At 42.4% G+C, this 23,216-nt stretch overlaps 1 protein-coding gene across 3 annotated transcripts in view; it reads left to right on the forward strand.

Moving 5' to 3' along the window:
* slc2a2 (solute carrier family 2 member 2) overlaps window positions 1-23,216 on the forward strand; it is a 113,322-nt gene that overhangs the window by 54,349 nt on the left and 35,757 nt on the right. The window contains exon 11 of one of the 3 annotated variants that reach the window (XM_060834637.1): window positions 5,739-5,903. The exons of 1 other annotated variant lie outside the window; for it this stretch is intronic. In XM_060834637.1, coding sequence (XP_060690620.1) covers window positions 5,739-5,768 — 30 coding nt within the window. In that variant the 3' untranslated portion in view covers window positions 5,769-5,903. Of the gene's footprint in view, window positions 1-5,738; window positions 5,904-23,216 lie in introns of those variants that run through there. One more of the 3 variants, XM_060834636.1, reaches the window with a different exon arrangement.

Genomic DNA, 23,216 nt, shown 5'->3' on the forward strand with positions numbered 1-23,216 from the left:
TTGACTATCCCTAATTAGGCCTTGTCTTTCCAAATGTATGTACATCCTGTCCCTCAGGATTCCCTCCAACAACCTGCCCACCACCGATGTCAGGCTTACTGGTCTATAGTTCCCTAACCTGTTCTTACCATCCTTCTTAAACAGTGGCACCATGTTAGCCAACCTCCAGTCTTCTAGCACCTCACCTGCAACTATCGATGATACAAATATCTCAGCAAGAGGCCCAGCAATCATTTCTCTAGCTTCCCGCAGAGTTCTAGAGTGCACCTGACCATGTCCTGAGGATTTATCCACCTTTATGCATTTCAAGATATCCAGCACTTCTTCCTCTGTAATATGGACAATTTTCAAGATGTCACCATCAAGATGTCAATATGCAAGCGCACCCTCCTCAGTTTGGACTCTGCAAGCTTTGAAATTGGGAAGGTGAAGGAGCCAGATATCTCTGGAGTGTTCTGAGAGAAAACTGTTGGGGTTCAGTGTGTGGCTGTTTTCTTCAATGGGAACCTGCTGGCTACCTCTGGTCTCCCTAAGAGAATGAGGCACCTGAAGTGAGGTCAATTGCTGAGCTTCCATGGTGAGAGCAATGGAGTGCAGTTTCATATGCATATGTGAGACATTGAATGTGCTAGACCTGGCTTTCCATATCAGTCACCAACTTGGCCATGGAGACAACCAGATGCATGCATACCGGGCCATTATGGTACAAATAACTTTGGTGGAATCCTCCATCCTTCAATCCAACCTCTCACAACCCCCACTACTGTCCCAGTGCCTGTCTGTGCAGTTTCACAAAGCCATTAATGACTGGAACCCTGGGATCATCTATTATCTGGCTGAGCAGATGCCCAGTCTCTGGCTGCCATCAACCTTGCTTTCTCTCCACAGATGCTGCCAGACCTGCTGAGTTTCTCCTGCAGTTTCTATTCTTGTTTCTGATCATCAGAATCCGCAGTACTTTGTTTTATTTTAGTGCTAATAATAGACTGGGTCACCACCAGGAATTGTGTCTCAAGAGGTAAGTAGGTTAGGATGCAGATTGTAGGGAGGGGGCAAGTGGGCAGGGGTGTATTTCATGCAAGGGCAGAAGATGGTTTGCAATGCAGACACCCTTTCTGAGAGTCTGGGTGCCTCAATTGAGCATTAGGTGCCTATGAGTGAGGGATACCTTCCCATACCCCCAGCTGGTAACCCCAGCTCTCTGGAAATGTGGTCACATTCAATCCCTGAGCCACTATAGAATCCTAGTGGGAACAGGAATAATTAAATTAAAGTGGTTCATTGACAATTCTAGTTACCATCCCCCAGCAGGTGCACCAGCTCCATGTTTTGGTCCTTACCACTACACACTTAATCCAGAGGTTTGCCCTTGGCTGAGGATCAGATATGTGGAATCCTGCGTGGTTCTCCAGGATCCCTACTCCAGTAACTCCAATTAGTGGACAATTGCTCCCCAGTTCCCTCTGACCTTAATTTTATTGTTAGAAGAACTTGTCTGTCTTGTTTACAAACAATTTTCTACAATCACCTGCCACCCAATTAGCATTCAGCATGTAGAAAATGTACAAGCGTTCAACAGACTCTGTAACAGAGATGGACTTTGTCTTTAAAAACAAGAAGTTTTGGAGATAACGGTTGGCTTGAACTTTCAGCCTTCTATCATTTTTTAACTACTCCAGCTAATAATTGCTTCTATTAGTGCCAAAAGGGTTCAAGCAGTTGAAGGCAAATAAAACATAATCAATATTCATAAAGGTTAATGAGTCCAGTGAGCAATTATTTATTGCTGAAAAATATCTGACGATTTAGCTTACTCTTTTCCATTTTGCCAAAGGATTGAGATCTTAATTCAACTTCGATGTTCATGGCAAACTTTGGGCATGACAGGTTCATGCAGTGTTTGCTGCTGACTTTGTGACTGTTGTGTCAAGGTTGGTTGTAAAAAGCCAGCCCTTTGCACAAAGAGAAGGAATGCTGTCTGATATTCAATCGGTCAACTGTTTTAAGTTGCGATGCTAGAATTGGTCATTTCTGACTCTGCAAATGGGGATTTAAGAACAAAACACATTGCACTTTACCTATTGATCATGTTCCAGTAGCCACATTCCATTACCCCCTCCCCCCTACTGCACTGAAAGAAGACATCTCATGATGTGAAAGAAATAGCATTACTGCGAAGGGCCAAACAGTCTACTCCTGCTCCTATTTTCTGTGTTAATGTTCCAAATTGCAAGTGACATGCTTTTAGAAAGCACTGAAAAAGCACTATTTTCATGCAGGACCAGAATCCTGTATGAGGTCCAGACTTTTAAAGACTGCATTTTTTCCTCCCTAAATGGGTTCTTATGTCACTCCAAGTTTCATGTTCATTTATACTGACACTAGACACGTATTTTCAGATTTTATGAAACTGAATTCAATTCTCAAACTGGACTGGTGGGATATGAACTTCTATTTTCTAGACTATTCCTAGGTTGACTGAGGACATGGGAAAAATTTTAAAGAGCACCCAGCAACAGTAAAGGAGACAGCACAAATCTGAACAATAAGAATTCTGAAATAACAGGAGAGAAAAATATATAAAGATTACCTGAAAGTCTGAAACTTAGATTAGATTAGATTAAATTCCCCACAGTGTGGAAACAGGCCCTTCGGCCCAACCAGTCCACACCGACCCTCCGAAGAGTAACCCACCCAGATCCATTTCCCTCTGACTATTGCGCTTAACACTATGGGCAATTTAGCATGGCCAATTCACCTGGCCTGCAAATCTTCGGACTGTGGGAGGAAAACGGAGCACCCGGAGGAAATCCATGCAGACACAGGGAGAATGTGCAAACTCCACACAGACAGTTGCCCAAGGCTGAAATCAAACCTGGGACCCTGGTGCTGTGAGGCAGCAGTGCTAACCACTCTTAAAGACCAGTGTCCATTTTTAATGTCACTCATGGGATGTGGGTTTCACCGGCAAGGCTAAGATTGACTGCCCATCTATAAATGCTGTGGAGAAGATGGAGGGGAGATTTCTACCTTGAAAACAGGTAAGTATATGCTAAGTAAAAACTGAAAGAATTGCGGATGCTGTAAATCAGAGACAAAAACAGAAATTGCTGGAAAAGTTCTACAGCATCTGTGGAGAGAAATCAGAGTTAATGTTTCCAGTCAAGTGATCCTTCCTCAGTAAGTTTGCTGTGGATCTGGTACAAAATGACATTAGCATTTTTTTGAAAAAGAAACCTCAATTTATCATAAAACTGACTATTCACACCAATGAAGCTCATTTTATCTGGTTTGAAAAGTCATTTTCAATTTTTTTTAAAAAATTCTCTCTGGTGGCATAATGACATTTACTGGTGTTATTCTTTGCACTAACCCATTTTCAGATGTATTAATCAAACTGCTCCAGCTACACTCTAAGATATATGAAGGAATATATTTTAATGCATATCTTTTATTTTAACCACAAATGTAGATCTGAAATGCTGCCCAATTCCACTGGTTCATGTCAGGTTCTTTGCTATGCAAATAAGTTGATGAGCAGAAATTTGAATACAAAACAATACAATTTTTAGTGCAACTTGCCTTCACATGACACAAAGCTAGAACTCTTGTCCTTAGAGTCTTTAAAGTCATATGTTTTAAACAGTGTGATTCAAAAGCTATGGCAACTTATGCAGCCTGATGGCAGGAAGGAGGAATAAGGGAGTGTGGGTTCTATATTACAGAAAAAGGCCCTTCAGCCTCTTAAGGCTACGTCAGTCAAAAATGTATTCTAACCCCTGCTGGCTGTTCAGTTTGATATTTTTCAACTACTCCAGGTATGCTTTGTTAGAATAGGGAATTCTCCCAGCTATCCTAGCCGCCATTCCTCCTTTGACAAGCAGTTTGCCTAGTAAACTACTGTTTGTGCAGTATTACTGGTGCAGATGAGCTGTATTACCTTGTTGTGTACCAAGATTGATGAATTTTAATAGAATTCACTGCATGAATAGTTTTGAAGCACTTCACTGACAAGTTAAGGTAGCTAGTAAATTTCACAGCATTTCTTCGTTTTTCAAAATAAGTATCAGCTGTTATGATCTGGAATATGCTGTCTTGAAAGAGTATTGGAAGTGATTTCACAAGTTGTTTTCAAAAAGGGGAATTTAATATTCACTTGTAGTGCTCTGTGGAAAGAGCAAGCAGAGTTAGATTAATCAAGGAGCCAGAAGAGACCAGATGGACCGAATGTTCTCTGCATAATGAAACTGGGTGATATTGTATTATTATTTCATATGATGTTGGATGTTTTGCTGTGCTGTATGTTTTTTCATTCTATTAGACAGCTGGCAGTAACTTGGATTCTGTTCTATTAGGCTAGTGAGCTAACCTACACTTTTTGATCAGACTAATCACAATTTTACTCAGAGCCCCTCTGCTGATTAGAGCTGAATTCAAATCCTGATCAAAAAGAATATGATTCTGCATCTATACAGGCAAAGTGCATGATCCCAAGATGAACCAAAGTGCTTTCAAGCTAACGCAGTACTGTTTTAAAGTAAATTCAATGCTATAATGCAGGCAAGTTTAACAGACAATTGTTGCACAGCAAGGTTTCACAAACAACAATGGGATAACTAATAATTGAGTTTCTGATAGTGGTTGATTGATCAATACTAGCCAAAACAGAGAGCATTGTTTAAGACAACTCCGTTGACAACGTTCCTGAGAAATGCTGGGATGTTCTTCTATTCAGGAAGGTTCCAAGCATTAGGAACTTTGAGAGAAGGTGATGATATTGTAGATTTTATGAATTATAGAAAATCCTCTGAGTTTCAATGGCCATGTTTCTGAGTTGAGTGAGACCCAAGAAATCTGAATTTTTTGAGCACCACTCTGAATTGTTTCCATTCGTTTGTGTCTCTCTGAATTTTTCCCCAAGTCATCTAACCTTTATTAACTCAGATGCTTGTGAAATCAAACTGAGTAGTGTACTGCCCTGCAGTGAGTTGTTCAATTTATAAAGCAATTGCTTCATACCTCTGGCAAGATTCCATCGTGAGGAAAAAGCAAAAGGTTAAGGACTGTTGTCTTGTTAATGCATAACTGCCTCAAATGAAGCTTCAAACATTTTATCAGTGAAAAAGCTCCACAATAACATCTGTAAATGACTAATGACACTCATTAATAAACTAAGTGCTCCTATTGCATGATATTGCCTGCTCTCCTGAGAACCATTGGCCCAATCAGCTTGGCCTAATGATGCAGTGATTTTCCTTTCCCCTTCAGATAGCAAATATAGCCTTAGCCCTTTGCGTGAGCCAAACACAATCTTGAAAAAAGGTGTATCTCATCTGGAACCAGAGATGCAAACAACAATAAACAACAGATCATTCTTTACAGATTTTTAAAAGAAGCTGTTGGCTAGTGAATATTTCAAGTTTTCAGATGTTGCTGATAATATCTTTTATAATGAACACCTAAGGCTACATAGAATAAGGAGACCATTCTGCCCCTCCAGTTTAATCTTCTATATTCAGTGATGTTATTGTTGATCTCTATCTTAAATTCATCCACTTAGTTTGGACAGTTACACTTGTTTGATCAATGTCAGATTTAAAATACTAATTGAAGCTAATATGTACTTTTTTTGTGGCAAAGAGTTCAATATTTTGACTACACTTATATTAAGAAATGTTTCTTCGTTTCTGTTATAAATTGCCTAGCTCTGATTTTATGATTATTTTCCCTTCTCCTAGACCCTTCTTATCATCAGAGAAACAGCCTGAAATCTACCATTTCATCTCCTTTCAAAATTCAAGAAACCTCAAACAGGCTGTTCTTTGACTTCCAATATTCCATGATGTCGAGATGCCAGTCTTGAACTAGGGTGGACAAAGTCAGAAGTGACATGACATCAGGTTATAATCCAACAGGTTTGTTTAAAATCACAAGCTTTTGGAATGCTGCTCCAAATGATTTTGATTTTAAGTAACCCGTTGAGCTATAGCCTCGTGTTGTGTAGGTTCTGACTTTTTCAATATTCCAGGGAATAAAATGAAGTAATTTACCTTGTATCATTCCAGTGAATATATTCCTTCCAAGGCCTTTCTAAGGTGCCCAAGCAGAACAGTATACAATACTTTAATATTCAGACCTTGGTACTGCTGTGGAAAAACCTTCCCTTTATATTCCAGTCCTCTTGTCAAAAAGGTTAATTGTCCATTAGTCCTTTTAATCAATTTTTGTAACACATTGAATAATACTAATCTGTGTGCGTGGACTGTTACATCTCTTTGAACCCTCAATATTCCTAGCTTTTCCCCAATTAGGTAATATATGATCGAATCATTTCCATCAAAAATTATCTCACATGTACCTCAGTTGAAATCCATATACAATAATTTCAGCCACTCACTTAGTCTTCAGCAACAATTTATAATATTGAGATCTAAATTACACAACTTTTTAAGTCACCGACCTTTATTTTAAAATAGTGATGGAAAAGGGTAGACCAGATCTAAAAGCTGAAGTTCTAAATCGGAGGAAGGCCAATTTTGATGGTGTTAGGCAAGAACTTTCAAAAGCTGATTGGGGACAGATGTTCACAGGTAAAGGGAAGACTAGAAAATGGGAAGCCTTCAGAAAAGCGATCACGAGAATCCAGAGAAAGGAAAGGCTGGTAGGTACAGGGGATGCTGGATGACTAAAGGATTTGAGGTTTTGGTTGAGAAAAAGAAGGAAGAATAAGTCAAGTATAGACAGGATATATCGAGTGCATCCTTAGAAGAGTTTAAATGCAGTAGGAGCATATTTAAGAGGGAAATCAGGAGGGAAAAAAGGGGACATGAGATAGCTTTGGCAAATAGAGTTAAGGAGAATCCAAAGGGATTTACAAATACATTAAAGGCAAAAGGGTAACTAGGGAGAAAATAGTGCCCCTCAAAGATCAGCAAGGCAGCCTTTGTGTGGAGCCGCAGGAGATGGGGCAGATACTAAACAAATATTTTGCGTCAGTATTTACTGTAGAAAAGGATATGGAAGATATAGAATGTGGGAAAATAGATGGTGACATCTTGAAAAATGTCCATATTACAGAGGAGGAAGTGCTGGATGTCTTGAAATGCATAAATGTGGTAAATCCCCAGGACCTGATCAGGTGTACCCTAGAACTCTGTGGGAAGCTAGAGAAGTGATTGCTGGGCCTCTTGCTGAGCTATTTGTGTCATCGATAGTCATGGGTGAGGTGCCTGAAGACGGGAGGTTGGCAAACGTGGTGCCACTGTTTAAAAAAGGTGGTAGGGACAAGCCAGGGAACTATGGATCTGGCTGATATCAGTGGTGGGCAGGTTGTTGGAGCGAATCCTGAGGGACAGGATGTGCATGTGTTTGGAAAGAGAAGGACTGATTAGAGATAGTCAACATGGCTTTGTGCATGGGAAATCATGTCTCACAAACTTGATTGAGTTTTTGGAAGAAGTAACAAAGGATTGATAAGGGCAGAATGGCAGACGTGATCTATATGGACTTCAGTAAGGCATTCGACAAGGTTCTCAACTAGCCATTTGGATACAGAACTGGCTCAAAGGTAGAAGACAGAGGGTGGTGGGGGAGGGTTGTTTATCAGACTGGAGGCCTGTGACCAGTGGAGTGCCACAAGGATCGATGCTGGGTCTTCTACTTTTCATCATTTATATAAATGATTTGGATGCGAGCATAAGAGGTATAGTTAGTAAATTTGCAGATGACACCTAAATTAGAGGTGCAGTGGACAGCGAAGAAGGTTACCTCAGATTACAATGGGATCTTGATTAGATGGGCTAATGGGCTGAGAAGTGGCAGATGGAGTTTAATTTAGATAAATGTGAGGTGCTACTTTTTGGGAAAGCAAATCTTAGCAGGACTTATACACTTAATGTTAAGGTCCTCGGGAGTGTTGCTGAACAAAGAGACCTTGGAGTGCAAGTTCATAGCTCCTTGAAAGTGGAGTTGCAGGTAGACAGGATAGTGAAGAAGGCATTTGGTATGCTTTCCTTTATTGGTCAGAGTATTGAGTACATAATTTGGGAGGACATGTTATGGCTATACAGGACATTAGTTAGCCACTGTTGGAATATTGCGTGCAATTCTAGTCTTTTTCTATCTCCTTCCTATGTTGTGAAACTTGAAAGGGTTCAAAAAAGATTTACAAGGATGTTGCCAGGGTTGGGGGATTTGAGCTATAGGGAGAGGTTGAATAGGCTAGGGCTGTTTTCCCTGGAGCATTGGAGGTTGAGGGGTGACCTTATAGAGGTATACAAAATCATGGGAGTCATGGATAGGATAAATAGGCAAAGAATTTTCCCTGGGGTGGGAGAGTCATGAACTGGAGGGCATAGGTTTAGGGTGACAAGGGAAAGATATAAAAAAGATCTTAGCGGCAACATCTTCATGCAGAGGGCGGTATGAGTACAGAATGAGCTGCCAGAGGAAGTGGTGGAGGCTAGTACAATTGCAACATTTAAAAGGCATCTGGATGGGTATATGAATAGGAAGGGTTTGGAGGGATATGGGCTGTGTGCTTGCAGGTGGGACTAGATTGGTTGGGATATCTGGTCGGCATGGACAAGTTGGACCGAAGGGTCAATTTCCGTGCTGTACATCTCTATGACTCTATGACTCTATGTGATTGGCAAGCCTAAGAATAAAGTTCTGTCTTGTACAGTCAAATCATCAACTATAGTGAATTGCAAATATAAATCTTTGTGGAAACTGCTTATCACTTCCTTTCCATCTCCAGTGCTGCAAATGGCAGACATGGTGTCATGACATAAAGAACCAAGACAAATATATGGAGTTTGTCTTTATTCTTTGATAGGGGTCTGGGCATCAATGGTGAGGTCAGTATTTGTTGCCCATCCTTCATTTGTCTTCAACGGAGTGGCTTTCTCGGCATTTCTGGAGGAGGTTAAGAATGAGTCAAGTTGCCATTGATTTGAATCTCAAATAAGCTAAGTCAGGAAGTGCTACTGAACTTGTCTCTAAATAATAATAAATCAATGATAGTTTCATGGTCACCATTACTGTGAATAGTCTTCAATTCCAGATTTTATGATTTGAAATGCCACCATCTGATATGGTGGGATTTGAACTCATTACCTCACAAGGCATTAACGTGGGCTACTGAATTGTAAGTCCAGATACATTACTGCTACACCAGCTTCTCCCTCATGGAGTAGCATTTACTTAGTGTTGGGACCACAGCTAATAATATTATAAATTAACAGTCTAGATGAAGAAACCAAGAACATTTTTGCTCAGTTTGCAGCTGACACAAAGTTAGGTGGGGGGACTACTAGTGTTGAAAATGTGTTGCTGGAAAAGCGCAGCAGGTCAGGTAGCATCCAAGGAACAGGAGATTCGACATTTCGGGCATAAGCCCTTCTTCAGGAATGAGGAAAGTGTATCCAGCAGGCTAAGATAAAAGGTAGGGAGGAGGGACTTGGGGGAGGGGAGTTGGAGATGCGATCGGTTCAACTAGTGTTGAACAAGTGGGGAGACTGCAGAAAGACTTGGGCAGGTTAGGAGAGTGGGCAGAGAAGTGGCAGATGGAATACAAGGTGGGAAACGGTGAGGTTATACACTTTGGTAGGAAAAATAGAGATATGGGCTATTTTCTTAATGGGGAAAGGTTTCAGAAACCTGGGAATCCCAGTTTAGGATTCTCTTCAGATTAACAGGTAGGTTCAGTAGGCCATGGCAGGATTTTCCTCCTTTGTCCTTGAGTAGGTCAACCCTTTCTCCTGTTACTCGCTTGCTCTTTATATGTGAACAAAAGGTTTTGGGATTTTCCTTAATCCTGTTTGCTAAAGATATCTCATGACCTCTTTTCACCCTCTTAATTCCTTGTTTCAGGTTCGTCCTACATTCCAGATATTCTTCCAAAGCTTTGTCTGTCTTCAGTCGCCTAGACCTTATGTATTTATCCTGTTTCTTCTTAGCTAGTCTCACAATTTCACCTGTCATCAATGGTTCCCTAACCTTGCCATTTTGATCCCTCATTTCCACAGGAACATGCCTCTCCTGAATTCTAACCAATCTCTCTTTAAACGCCTCCCACATATCAAATATGGATTTACCTTCAAACAGCTGCTCCCAATCTACATTCCCCAGAGCTGCTCCCAATCGACATTCCCCAGAGCTGCTCCCAATCGACATTCCCCAGCTCCCACTGAATTTTGGTATAGTTGGCCTTCTCCCAATTTCCTTTAGGACTATTCTTGTCTTTGTCCACAAGTATTCTAAAACTTATGGAATAGTGATCATTATTCCCAAAGTAATCCCCGACTGAAACATCAACCACCTGGCCAAGCTCATTTCCCAACACCAGGCCCGGTATGGCCCCTTCCCGAGTTAGACTATTTACATGTTGCTCTATAAAATCTCCCTGGATGCTCCTTACAAAAAAACCATCCTGGATGCTCCTTACAATTTCATTTCGAGAGGGCTAGAACATCAAAGCAGGGATGTACTGCTAGGGCTATATAAGGCTCTGATCAGAGCATATTTGGAATATTGCAAGCAGTTCTGGGTATCTAAGGAAGGATGTGTTGGCCTTGGAGGGGATCCAGAGGATGTTAACAAGAATGATCCTGGAAATGAGGGCTTGTCATATGTGGAATGGCTGAGGGTTCTGGGTCTGTATTCAATAGAAGTCAGAAGAAAGAGGGAAGGATCTCATTTAAATTTTTAGAATACTGAGAGGCCTGGATAGAGTGGATATAAAGAAGATGTTTCTACTTGTAGGAGAGACAAGGATCCAAAGGAAGGGACGATCCTTTAGAACTGAGATGGGGAAGCATTTCTTCAGCCAAAAGGTGGTGAATCATTGCCATGGATTCTGTGGAGGCCAAGTCACAGAGTGTATTTAAGAAAGCGATCGATAATTTCTTGATTATTAAGGGGATCAAGGACTATGGGGAGAAGACAGGAGAATGGGGTTGAGAAACACAGCAGCCATGCTCAAATGCCAGAGCAAACACGATAGGGTGAATGGCCTGATTTTGCTCCAATATCTATGGCCTCTCATACATTGCCCAGCTTCATGACTTGCTGCATGAAGAAATTCTCTGACTTAATTTCTTAAATTTCATTCTACATCTCTCATGCTAGAGACATCAACAGTGTAACTCATCAATTAAATAAAATGTTGGAGCATTGAACATGAGAGCGCAATCTGATGCTGTTTGTGTCTTTTGCGGGAAATTTAAACTTAACTTAAGAGGAAAGTGATGGCCTAGAGACCCAAGTAACATTCTTGTGACCCGGGTTCAAATCCTGCCATGGCCAATGGTTGATTTTGAATTCAATTTTTAAAAATCTGGAATTAGGAATCTAATCATGATTATCACTCAATTTTCAAGAAAAACCTATCTGTTGCACTAATGTCCTTTAGGGAAGGAAGCTGCTGTCCTTACCTGGTCTAGCCTACATGTGACTCCAGGCTCATAGTAATCTGGTTAACTCTAACTGTCCTCTGGGCAATTAGGGTCAGGCAGTAAACGTTGGTTTATCCACTGATGCCCACAACATGTGAATAAATAAAAGATGTCATGTCACTAAAAACCAAAAAGATTCACCAAATTAATATTGGAGCTTGTTATTGAAGGACTAGATAAACATGTTTTCTGTAATTTGAATAATGAAAGTTAAGAAGAGATTGGCAGGAACACATTAAACTTATGAGAACCCACAAAATAACTTAGAAAACTCAACTATTTTCACTGATCAGAGAAGTAAGTTCAAGTCCAAATACACTTTATGACTGAGGTGATACTCAGTAAAGAGAGGCATTACTACTGATCATTATTGGACGGGATCTGAATACTGAATCAAAGGTTGTATGAAAATCCCACAGTCTGCTCCAGTTTAACAGTAAGAGTGTTGCTAATGCACAACGTAAACTTCCTTTTCGCTACGTCAGGACACCTCATTGCATTTTATAGCCAATGGATTACTGTTGAGGTGTATTGACTGTTGCCATACAATATGTGGCATACAGTGGCTGAACTGCAAGTTACCACAAACAGCCATGTGATAAATAACCAAATCATCTGTGGTTTTCTTATATTGGTTTACGTTTAAATATTGGATTCAGGAAATAAGTGAGAGCCTACCTGTTAATCTAATTCTGATGTGGAATCTTTTACACCTTCCTGTGTGGCTGACAGTGCATCATTTCAACTCATCTGATGAATAGCACCTCAGACAGTGTACTGCATGTTCAGGACTGCATTCAGACTGTCAGTCTGAATTCTGTGCTCAAACCTCTGGATTTGACCCACAATTTTCTGATGAAGGGCTTATGCCCGAAAAGTCGAATTTCCTGTTCCTTGGATGCTGCCTGATCTGCTGCGCTTTAACCAGCAATACATTTTCAACCACAATTTTCTGACCAATGCTGACTAATTCCCAAGGTTGACAATCACTGTAAAGTCCACAACTCCAAATCATCCACAGTCCAGCCACATGTATCCTGCTCTACCAATAGACCTTGCTTCTGAGATGGCCAGAGCTGAATGAGCAGTGGAAAAGCTTTTATGTAAGCACATAACCATACAGGAGATAGAGCACAAGTAGGTTGTGTGACCCTCTGAGTCTGCTTCATGATTCACTAGATCATGGTTGAATCTGATCTTGTTTTCAACATTCTGGCTAGTTGCTCACACTTCTCTGCTGCTATACAGTTCAAATATCTGCCCAGGTTAAAACAATGACTGCAGATGCTGGAAACCAAAGTCTAAATTAGAGTGGTGCTGGAAAAGCACAGCAGGTCAGGCAGTATCTGAGGAGCAGGAAAATCGACGTTTCGGGCAAAAGCCTCTATTCCTGATGAAGGGCTTTTGCCCGAAACATCAATTTTCCTGCTCCTCAGATTCTGCCTGAACTGCTGTGCAAATATGTGCCCAATCCAGTCTTTAATATCATCAATGACTGAGCCTCCACAACTCTATGGAGCAGAGAATTCCAAAAATTCATGACTCTCTGAGAGAAGAAATTCCATCATATCTCTGCCTTCAACAGGAGACAATCCCGTTCCACCACTCTACTTCTCTAATATTGCTGCCTGTTCAAGGCCTACCACAAAGGGACATTTGTCCTGTCCTTTAAAAATTATTTATGCTTCAATAAGATTAGTTCTGATTCTTTTAAACTCTAAAGGGCATAGGCCCATCCTGCTTAGCTTTTCCTTGTAAGACAACACCTTCATGAACAATAACAGTTTGCACATTGCATTATAAAAGTATGACACTGAGGCTTTTAAATAAATATTAGGTCAAATGACCAAAAGTTTGGTCAAAGCGCTAGGCTTTAAGAGGTGTCATGAAGGAGGATAAATCAGTAGAAAGGCAGAAAAGTGAAGAAAGGGAATTTCAGAGCTTGGAGCTTAGGCAGCAGAAAGTGTTGGCACTAATGGTGGAGCAATTATGACTGGGATTTGAATAAAACTAAAATATTGCTGTGTGGAGTTTGCACGTTCTCCCCGTGTCTGCGTGGGTTTCCTCCGGGTGCTCCGGTTTCCTCCCACAGTCCAAAGATGTGCGGGTCAGGTGAATTGGCCATGCTAAATTGTCCGTAGTGTTAGGTAAGGGGTAAATGTAGGGGTGTGGGTGGGTTGCGCTTCGGCGGGTCGGTGTGGACTTGTTGGGCCGAAGGGCCTGTTTCCACACTGTAAGTAATCTAATCTAATCTTCCCTTTGGGGCGGCACGGTGGCACAGTGGTTAGCACTGCTGTCTCACAGCACCAGAGACCCGGGTTCAATTCCCGACTCAGGCGACTGACTGTGTGGAGTTTGCACGTTCTCCCCGTGTCTGCGTGGGTTTCCTCCGGGTGCTCCGGTTTCCTCCCACTGTCCAAAGATGTGCGGGTCAGGTGAATTGGCCATGCTAAATTGCCCGTAGTGTTAGGTAAGGGGTAAATGTAGGGGTATGGGTGGGTTGCGCTTCGGCGGGTCGGTGTGGACTTGTTGGGCCGAAGGGCCTGTTTCCACACTGTAAGTCTAATCTAAAATTGCAGATGCTGGAAATCTGAGATAAAACAGAAAGTGTTGGAGAAACTTAGCAAGTCTGGCAGCATTAGTGCTTCCAGACCTTCTGAGTTTCTCCAGCTGTTTCTGTTCTTGTTTCACTTATGATCGGGGATGCTCAGGTTGCCTGATGAAGGGCTTATGCTCGAAACGTCGAATTCTCTATTCCTGAGATGCTGCCTAACCTGCTGTGCTTTGACCAGCAACACATTTGCAGCTGTGATCTCCAGCATCTGCAGACCTCATTTTTTACTCGGAATTGGAAGTGGTGAATATCCTGGGGACTTGTGGGGGAGAATCAGATTAGAGACAGGAGGGGTAAGGACATGGAGGGATTTCACAACAAAGGTGGGAATTTCAAAGTCAAAACTTTTATCGGGATATGTCATAAAACTCAGCGGTGAAGGGGAACAGACTTGCTGTTAATTGAAATAGTAGAGTTTGATAAACAAACAGCATTCCGAAATTACTAAATATTCAAGGGACAAATAGAGGAGAGGAAATTAATACAATAATTAACACCGGAGAAAGAAGAATTAGGGAACTAATGGGCTCAAGACTGATAAGTTTCTGGATCTAATGGGATGCGTTCTAGGATAGTAAAGAAAGTGGCTCAAGAGATTATGTATGCATTAGTAGTGTTCTTCCAAGAATTTTGAGATTCTGGAAAAGTTCCAGAGGTTTGGAAAACTACCGGTGTGATACATTTATGCTTAAAAAGAGAAGGAAGCAAAAATGTTCCCTTCCAACAAACCAGCCCACTCCTTCTCCATTCCCAACATCTTGCCATACCCCCATGGCACTTTCCCATGCAATCACAGAAGGTGTAACACCTACCAATTACTTCCTCCCTCCTCACTGTCGAAGGCCCCAGAAACACCATGGTCAACATTACTGTCTCAGGCCTGTTGCAGTGCTCCAACAAAGCTCAGCGCAAACTGGAAGAACAGCATATCATTATCATTATATGAAGTTCAATAATTTTAGGATCTTAACATCTTGTTCTGTGGCATTTACCCACACCCTTGGCCCTGTTATGACATGTAGGCTGGTTTCATCACAGCCAACCCAGTTTCACCTACTAATGGTCCAAATTGTCAGCTTTTCTTTCTCCCTTGCTCACCATTATGCATTTCCACTTTGACTACCTAACTGCTGTTTTCTTTTGCTGGGTTTCAGCCCTGCCTGTCGTGTACTCCTTCACCTACCCCCTTTCTTCAGCTTACATGCCCCCTTTTCCTTCACCAATTCGGAAGAAGAATCACTGAATGCAAAAGGTTGACTCTGCTTTCTCTCCACAGACCTGCTGTGTTTCTCAAGTATTTTCTGTTTTTGAATGTGACACCAGATAGATTTACTTAATCTCAAAGTGTCGCAATGGAATGGGATGGAGTCGGAAGCCAGGGGTGTGAATTAAAAGGGGAAACATAAAGATATTCAGTATTCCCAATATATAATAAGAAGGAATGTCAGCTTATTCAGTGCTGGTTGTAGGGAATCAGTCTAATAACATAGAAACAATGGAGAAATCAAGACTCAATAGCATGGTAGAACTGGATGTCATTGGTATACATATGAAAATTGACTTTATTCTGCCAGATATGTTGCTGAGGGGCACAATACAGATTTGAATTTATGAGGAGGCCGAGTATGGACCCTTGGCAACACCGGAGGCAACAATTTGGAAGCAGGACAGTTATGAAGACAAGCAGGTGAGAACAGTCACAGCAAGGGCTGGAGGATTCATGCCTGGAGTCAACGTAATAAACATTCCTTAAATGCAACAACAAACCCAAAGCTGCATGCAATAATCTAGATATAATCTCACTAATGCCATGCACAATTCTAACAAGACTTTCATATTTGTATACAAAACCCATCCTTTTATACTAAGTAACATTCCACTTAGTTTCCTAATTACTTGCTGTATCTACACACCAAAGGTCAGTGTTTCATAAACAAAGTCACTCAGATCCCTTTGTACAGTGGCATTCTTTAATCTTTCTCCAGTTAAGGAATCCATCGCTTTTCTATTTTTCCCACTGATGTGGATCTCTTCCCTTTTCCCCACAGTTTACTCCATCTGCCATTTTTTTGCACATTCACTTAATCTATTCATATATATTTTGTTATGACTCACTGGGGTAGTGCAGTGGAAATCAAGCCCTATTCTTCATGGAGTAGTCACAAAAGTTAAACATTTTATAAAGAATACAAGGTTCCCTTATTTAACTGACTTGCAGGTCCAGATTGACAGAAGGTATAGACCAGGTTTCTTACTGAACAAGAATTATCATTTATTACTAGTAATTAGACTTTAGCTTCAGATAAAAATTATAAACTGTCAGTACATACCACTAAATAAAAATATACTGTCCTTATAAATGCCTCTTCTCTCTCTCTCTCTCTCTCTCTCTCTCTCTCATACACACTCACAGACAATCAGGGAAAGGTAGGTTCCTAGCAGAGGGGAATAATAATTCTGTAGGTTTAGATTTTAGATTTTATTATCTTATGTATTCAAGTACAGAAGTACAAGAGTATAACGAAAACTGCATAATGTTGCCACACATGTGACTTAGATACCCAATTACTGAAATTTTAGGTGCAAAGTAGTAAGCAAAATGAGAGATGAAATGTTAAGCATTATTTCATAGAATAGTAGAAAAAAAAGACAAAAGATAATAGTTAATATTAAAGACATCCATAGTTTAAACCAGGGGAATAAAGGAATAAGTTAGAAGTTCAACAATCTATGCTGAATCTTGCTCTCTGGGAGACCTCAGCTGTCTGTTCTCAATGTCGCTGCTGCAGATACCGCCGCTGTTGCAGAAACTGTCACCTCTCCCATCTCCTCCTCTACCTCAGAAAAATGCCTGGGCAGGATCCACTTTTACACCAAGCTGAGATACTGCCATGAGCCCCCAAGAGACCGGCTGACATAATGCTGAAAGATCAGGCTGAGAGGCACTGTGAGCAATCGAGAGACCAGGCTGTGACCCACCACTCGGCATCATGAGACCAGGCCGGAACTCACCATGACACCGATGAGACACCAGGCCGGAATTCACCATGACACCACCGAGAGACCAGGCTGGGACCCACCACAGCTCATAAAGGGAGCAAGCAGAGGCCCACCACAGGCCACTGAGAGACCAGGCCGGAATCCACCATGACACCATCGAGAGACCAGGCTGAAACCCACCACAAACCACCGAGAGACCAGGCTGGGACCCAATATGAGCCACGAAGAGACCAGGCCAGGACCCAACATGAGACACTGAGAGACCAGGCTGGGACCTACCACCAGTCATACAAGGAGCAGACAGGGACCTACCATGAGCCATAAAGAGACCAGGCTGGGACCCACCATGAGCCACCAAGAGACCAGGCTGGGACCTACCATGAGTCACTGAGTGACCAGGTAGGACACAGCATGAGCCACCAAGAGACCAAGGTGGGAACCACCATGAGCCACCGAGAGATCAGGCTGGTTCCCAGCATGAGCCACTGAGAGACCAGGCTGGGACTCAGCATGAGTAATTGAGACACCAGGCCAGGATGCACCATGAGCCACCAAGAGACCAGGCTGAGAGATATCACGGTGCCAACACAGTTTTGTGAAGGGTAGGTCATGCCACACTAACCTCATGAGTTCTTTGAGAAGGTGACCAAACAGATGGATGAGAGTAAAGCGGTTGATGCGGTGTATGTGGATTTCAGAAAGATGTTTGATAAGGTTCCCCATGGTAGGCTATTGCAGAAATTACAGAGGCATGTGATTGAGGCTGATTTAGTGGTTTGGATCAGAAATTGGCTAGCTGAAAGAAGACAGAGGGTGGTGGTTGATGGGAGAAGTTTAACCTGGAGTTCAGTTACTAGTGGTGTACGACAGGGATCTGTTTTGGGGCCACTGCTGTTTGTCATTTTTATAAATGACCTGGATGAGGTATTGATGGATGGGTTAGCAAATTTGTGGATGACACTAAGGTCAGTGGAGTTGTGGATAGTGTGGAAAGATGTTGCAGGTTACAGAGGGACATAAATACAATTTCTCCTTCGAATCCTCCCACTTCCTCCCGACCAAAGGAGTAGCCATGGGCATACGTATGGGCCCCAGCTACGCCTGTCTCTTTGTTGGCTATATAGAACAGTCGATCTTCCGTAATTACACCGGTACCACTCCCCACCTCTTCCTCCGCTATATTGATGACTGCATTGGCGCCACCTCATGCTCCCGCAAGGAGGTTGAGCAATTCATCAACTTCACCAACACATTCCACCCTGACCTTCAATTTACCTGGACCATCTCTGACACCTCCCTCCCCTTCCTGGACCTCTCCATCTCCATTAATGACGACCGACTTGACACTGACATTTTTTACAAACCCACCGACTCCCACAGCTACCTGGATTACACCTCTTCCCACCCTACCTCTTGCAAAAATGCCATCCCATATTCCCAATTCCTCCGCCTCCGCCATATCTGCTCCCAGTAGGATCAGTTCCACCACAGAACACACCAGATGGCCTCCTTCTTTAGAGACCACAATTTCCCTTCCCATGTGGTTAAAGATGCCCTCCAACGCATCTCGTCCACATCCCGCACCTCCGCTCTCAGACCCCATCCCTCCAACCATAACAAGGACAGAATGCCCCTGGTGCTCACCTTCCACCCTACAAACCTTCGCCTAAACCAAATCATCCGCCGTCATTTTTTCCACCTCCAAAAAGACCCCACCACCAGAGATATATTTCCATCCCCACCCCTTTCCACCTTCTGCAAAGACCATTCCCTCCGTGACTACCTGGTCAGGTCCACGCCCCCCTACAACGCACCTTCCCATCCTGGCACCTTCCCCTGCCACCGCAGGAACTGCAAAACCTGAGCCCACACCTCCTCCCTCACCTCCATCCAAGGCCTTAAAAAAGCCTTCCATGTCCATCAAAGTTTTACCTGCACATCCACTAATATCATTTATTGCATCCATTGTTCCCGATGCGGTCTCCTCTACATTGGGGAGACTGGACGCCTCCTAGCAGAGCGCTTTAGGGAACATCTCCAAGACATCCGCACCAATCAACCACAACGCCCTGTGGCCCAACATTTCAACTCCCCTCCCACTCTGCCAAGGACATGGAGGTCCTGGGCCTCCTTCACCACCACTCCCTCACCACCAGACGCCTGGAAGAAGAACGCTTCATCTTCTACTTCGGAACACTTCAACCCTAGGGCATCAATGTGGACTTCAACAGTTTCCTCATTTCCCCTTCCCCCACGTCACCCTAGTTCCAAACTTCCAGCTCAGCACTGTCCCCATGACTTGTCTTACCTGCCTATCTTCTTTTCCACCTATCCACTCCACCCTCCTCCCTGACCTATCACCTTCATCCCCTCTCCCACTCATCTATCGTACTCTATGCTACTTTCTCCCCACCTCCACCCTCCTCTAGCTTATCTCTCCACGCTTCAGGCTCTCTGATTTATTCCTGATGAAGGGCCTTTGCCTGAAACGGTGATTTTGCTGCTCCTCGGATGCTGCCTGAACTGCTGTGCTCTTCCAGCACCACTAATCCATAATCTGGTTTCCAACATCTTGCAGTCATTGTTTTTACCTACATAAATAAGCTGCAGAGCTGGGCTGAGAGGTGGCAAATGGAGTATAATGTGGAAATTCTGAGGTGATTCACATTGGGAGGAGTAACAGGAATGCAGAGTGTTGGGCTAATGGTAAGATTCTTGGCAGTGTGGATGAGAAGAGAGATCTCCATGTCCAGGTATATAGATCCTTGAAGGTTGCCACCCAGGTTGATAGGGTTGTTAAGAAGGCATATAGTGTGTTAGCTTTTATTGGTAGAGGGATTGAGTTTCGGAGCCATGAGGTCATGTTGCAGCTGTACAAAACTCTAGTGTGGCCGCACTTGGAGAATTGTGTACAGTTCTTGTCACCGCATTATAGGAAGGATGTGGAAGCATTGGAAAGTGTGCAGATCAGATTTACCAGGATGTCGCCTGGTATGGAGGGAAGATCTTACGAGGAAAGGCTGAGGGACTTGAGGCTGTTTCCATTAGAATCACATTAGAGAGGTGACTTAATAGAGACATATAAGATAATCAGAGGGTTAGGTAGGGTGGACAGGGAGAGCCTTTTTCCTCAAATGGTGATGGCTAGTATAAGAGAACATAACTTTAAATTAAGGGGTGATAGTTATAGGACAGAGATCAGAGCCAGTTTCTTTACTCAGAGAGTAGTAGGGGTGTGGAACGCACTGCCTGCAACAGTAGAAGACTCGCCAACTTTAAGACCATTTAAATGGTCACTGGATAAACATATGGATGATAATGGAATAGCGTAGGTTAGATGGGATTCAGATTGGTTTCACAGGTTGCCACAACATCGAGGGCCAAATGGCCCGTACTGCGCAGGAATGTTCTACAGCTATATGCCTACTTCTGTGCCAAGAGACCATGCCGGGACCAGCCATGGGGGAGGTCAGCACTAAGAGGGGAAAACACCAAAAAGGGGGAAAAAAAGAGGAAGAAAAAGAAAACATTAAATAAACAAAAGGAGCAGAGAAGCTCCGGTTAGAGTGTCCATCACCACCACCAAGAGGTTCTGCTGCTGAAATGACTCTCCTGCACTTAGATTGTTGTTTTAGTCATTTTCTCTGGATGTTTCACTGGTTGCTAAGAGACACAAGGTGGCTGGTTCATTTGTAAAATGTCTCCGACTTATCAATTAGAAGTCACAGCTAGCATCATTTATTGTAGGAAAGATCAATTTTTCTCTAGGTTTAAAGTGAGTTTTGTTTACAAAGAACAGAGAGACTGCCCCCGAGTTGGGGAAGAACTGAACACATCTAGGGCCAATGGGCTGAGGAGTGGCAGATGGAGTATATTTTAGATAAATGTGAAATGTTGCATTTTCGAAAGGCAAGGCAGGGCAGGACTTATACACTTAATGGTAAGTTTCTGGGAAGTGTTGCTGAACAAAGAGACCTTGGAGTGCAGGTTCATAGTTCCTTGAAAGTGGAGTCCTAGGTACACAGGATTTTGAAGAAGACATTTGGTATGCTTTCCTTTATTGGTCAGACAACTATATACAGAAGTTGGGAGGTCATGTTGTGGCTGTACACGACATTTGTTAGGCCACTTTTGGAATCTTATGTGCAATTCTAGTCTCCCTCCTATCAGAAGCATGTTGTGAAACTTGAAAGGGTTCAGAAAAGATTTACAAGGATGCTGTCAGCATTGGAGGATTTGAGTTTTAGGGAGAGACTGAATAGGCTGGGGCTGTTTTCCTTGAAGCATTGGAAGTTGAGGGGTGACCTTATAGAGGTTTAGAAAATCATGAGGGGCATGGATAGGGTAAATAGACAAAGTCTTTCCCCTGGGGTGGGGGAGTCCAGAATTAGAGGGCATAGGTTTAGGATGAGAGGGAAAATTTAAAAGGGACATAATGGGCAACTTTTTCATGCAGAGGGTGCCAGAGGAAGTGGTGGAAAGCTAGTACAATTACAAAATTTAAAAGGTAACTGGATGGGTATATAGAGTGTTGCTTTTTCATTGATGAAGGAGCGATGCTCCGAAGGCTAGTGTGCTTCCAATTAAACCTGTTGGACTATAACCTGGTGTTGTGTGATTTTTAACTTTGTACAGCCCAGTCCAACACCAGCATCTCCAAATCATGGTATATAAATAGGAAGGGTTAAGAGGGGCATGAGCCAAATGCTGACAAGTAAGACCAGATGAGGTTAGGATATCTGGTCAGTATGGACGAGTTGGACCAAAGGATCTGTTTCCATGCTGTACATCTCGATGACTATGATATCTCTCCTTCTCTGTGTAACTTGTTCACAGCCCCAAGCTGTTCAGTTATCCGAGAACCAATCACACAGCGCAGGCAAAAAGGTCTCTGTCATTGATAAGTCATCATTTCTCCATAGACCAGTTAACTTCTGATTGCATTGCTACACTCCTTCAGCTCTGAATTAACTGCAATTCAAACAGTTACATAATGTATGCAGTGGAAATTGGGTTACTTGCTTTCAAGACATACAGCCACCCATTCAAACACTGGATTTATAATAGCTCTTTCTCATTTCATTCTACAGGTTTTTTTTTTAAACACACAACATAAAGAAACACGATCCTTACACTTTGTACACTGTTTGTGCTCACTTCACAACTTGTTTTCCAATCCGTCTTTGTAGATGGCAATTAGGAACAAATTTGGTTACAATACATTCAGTCCCTTCATCCAACACTGAAGACAAACTGAGGCCTCAGCACCATTCCTTGAGGTACCCTGCTTGTGGCCAATGTTGAAATATCCCACTTACCTCTGTTCTCTATTATTTGGACATTCTTCTATATCTGATTACATATTAGCTCCAAAAAAACAGGATTCCTTATCTTTTGTAATAATTATTTATGTGGTACCTTTATGGAACGGCCTTGGAAATTCAAATAGACCGGATCTCCTGTTTCCCCTTCTCCATCCTGTTTGTTATATTGGCTAAGGACTCAAATACATGGGTCAAACATGATTTCCCTTCTATAAACAATGTTGAGTCTGCCACAGCTTTCTAAGTGTCTTGCTGCTATTTTCGTACTAATAGCTTGCAATATCCCAATGATTGATATTAGACCTTCAGCTTCCTCTGATGATATTCATCATAGAATCATAACGTTTTGTTGTAAAAAAAGGAGGCTATTCAGCCCATATGTTTGTACTGGCTCCTTTTTTTTACAGCAAAATGTTATGGTTCTATGATGAATATCATCAGGAGAAGCTGTAGGCTTAACATCTATCATTGGAATATTGCAATGTATTAGTCCGAAAGTAGCAGCAAGACATTTAGAAAGCTATGGCGTTTGCCTGAAACATCGATTTTCCTGCTCTTCGGATGCTGCCTGACCTGCTGTGCTTTTCCAGCATCACTCTAATCTTGACTCTGATCTCCAGCTTCTGCAATCCTCACTTTCGCCCAAAACAGCTACCTAGCTGATTCCATTTTCCATCTCTGTTGTTGCAATCCTTCAAATTCATTACTTTCAAATGTTTATCCAGCTCTTTTTTTCAAACCTGTTATGGAATCCACCACTCTCCCAGGCAGCACACACCAAATCCTCTCAACTCTCTTAAGTAAAGAAGTTTCTCCTTACCT

This window comes from Hemiscyllium ocellatum, chromosome 13 (assembly GCF_020745735.1).
Source record: "Hemiscyllium ocellatum isolate sHemOce1 chromosome 13, sHemOce1.pat.X.cur, whole genome shotgun sequence".
NCBI classification, from domain to species: domain Eukaryota; kingdom Metazoa; phylum Chordata; class Chondrichthyes; order Orectolobiformes; family Hemiscylliidae; genus Hemiscyllium; species Hemiscyllium ocellatum.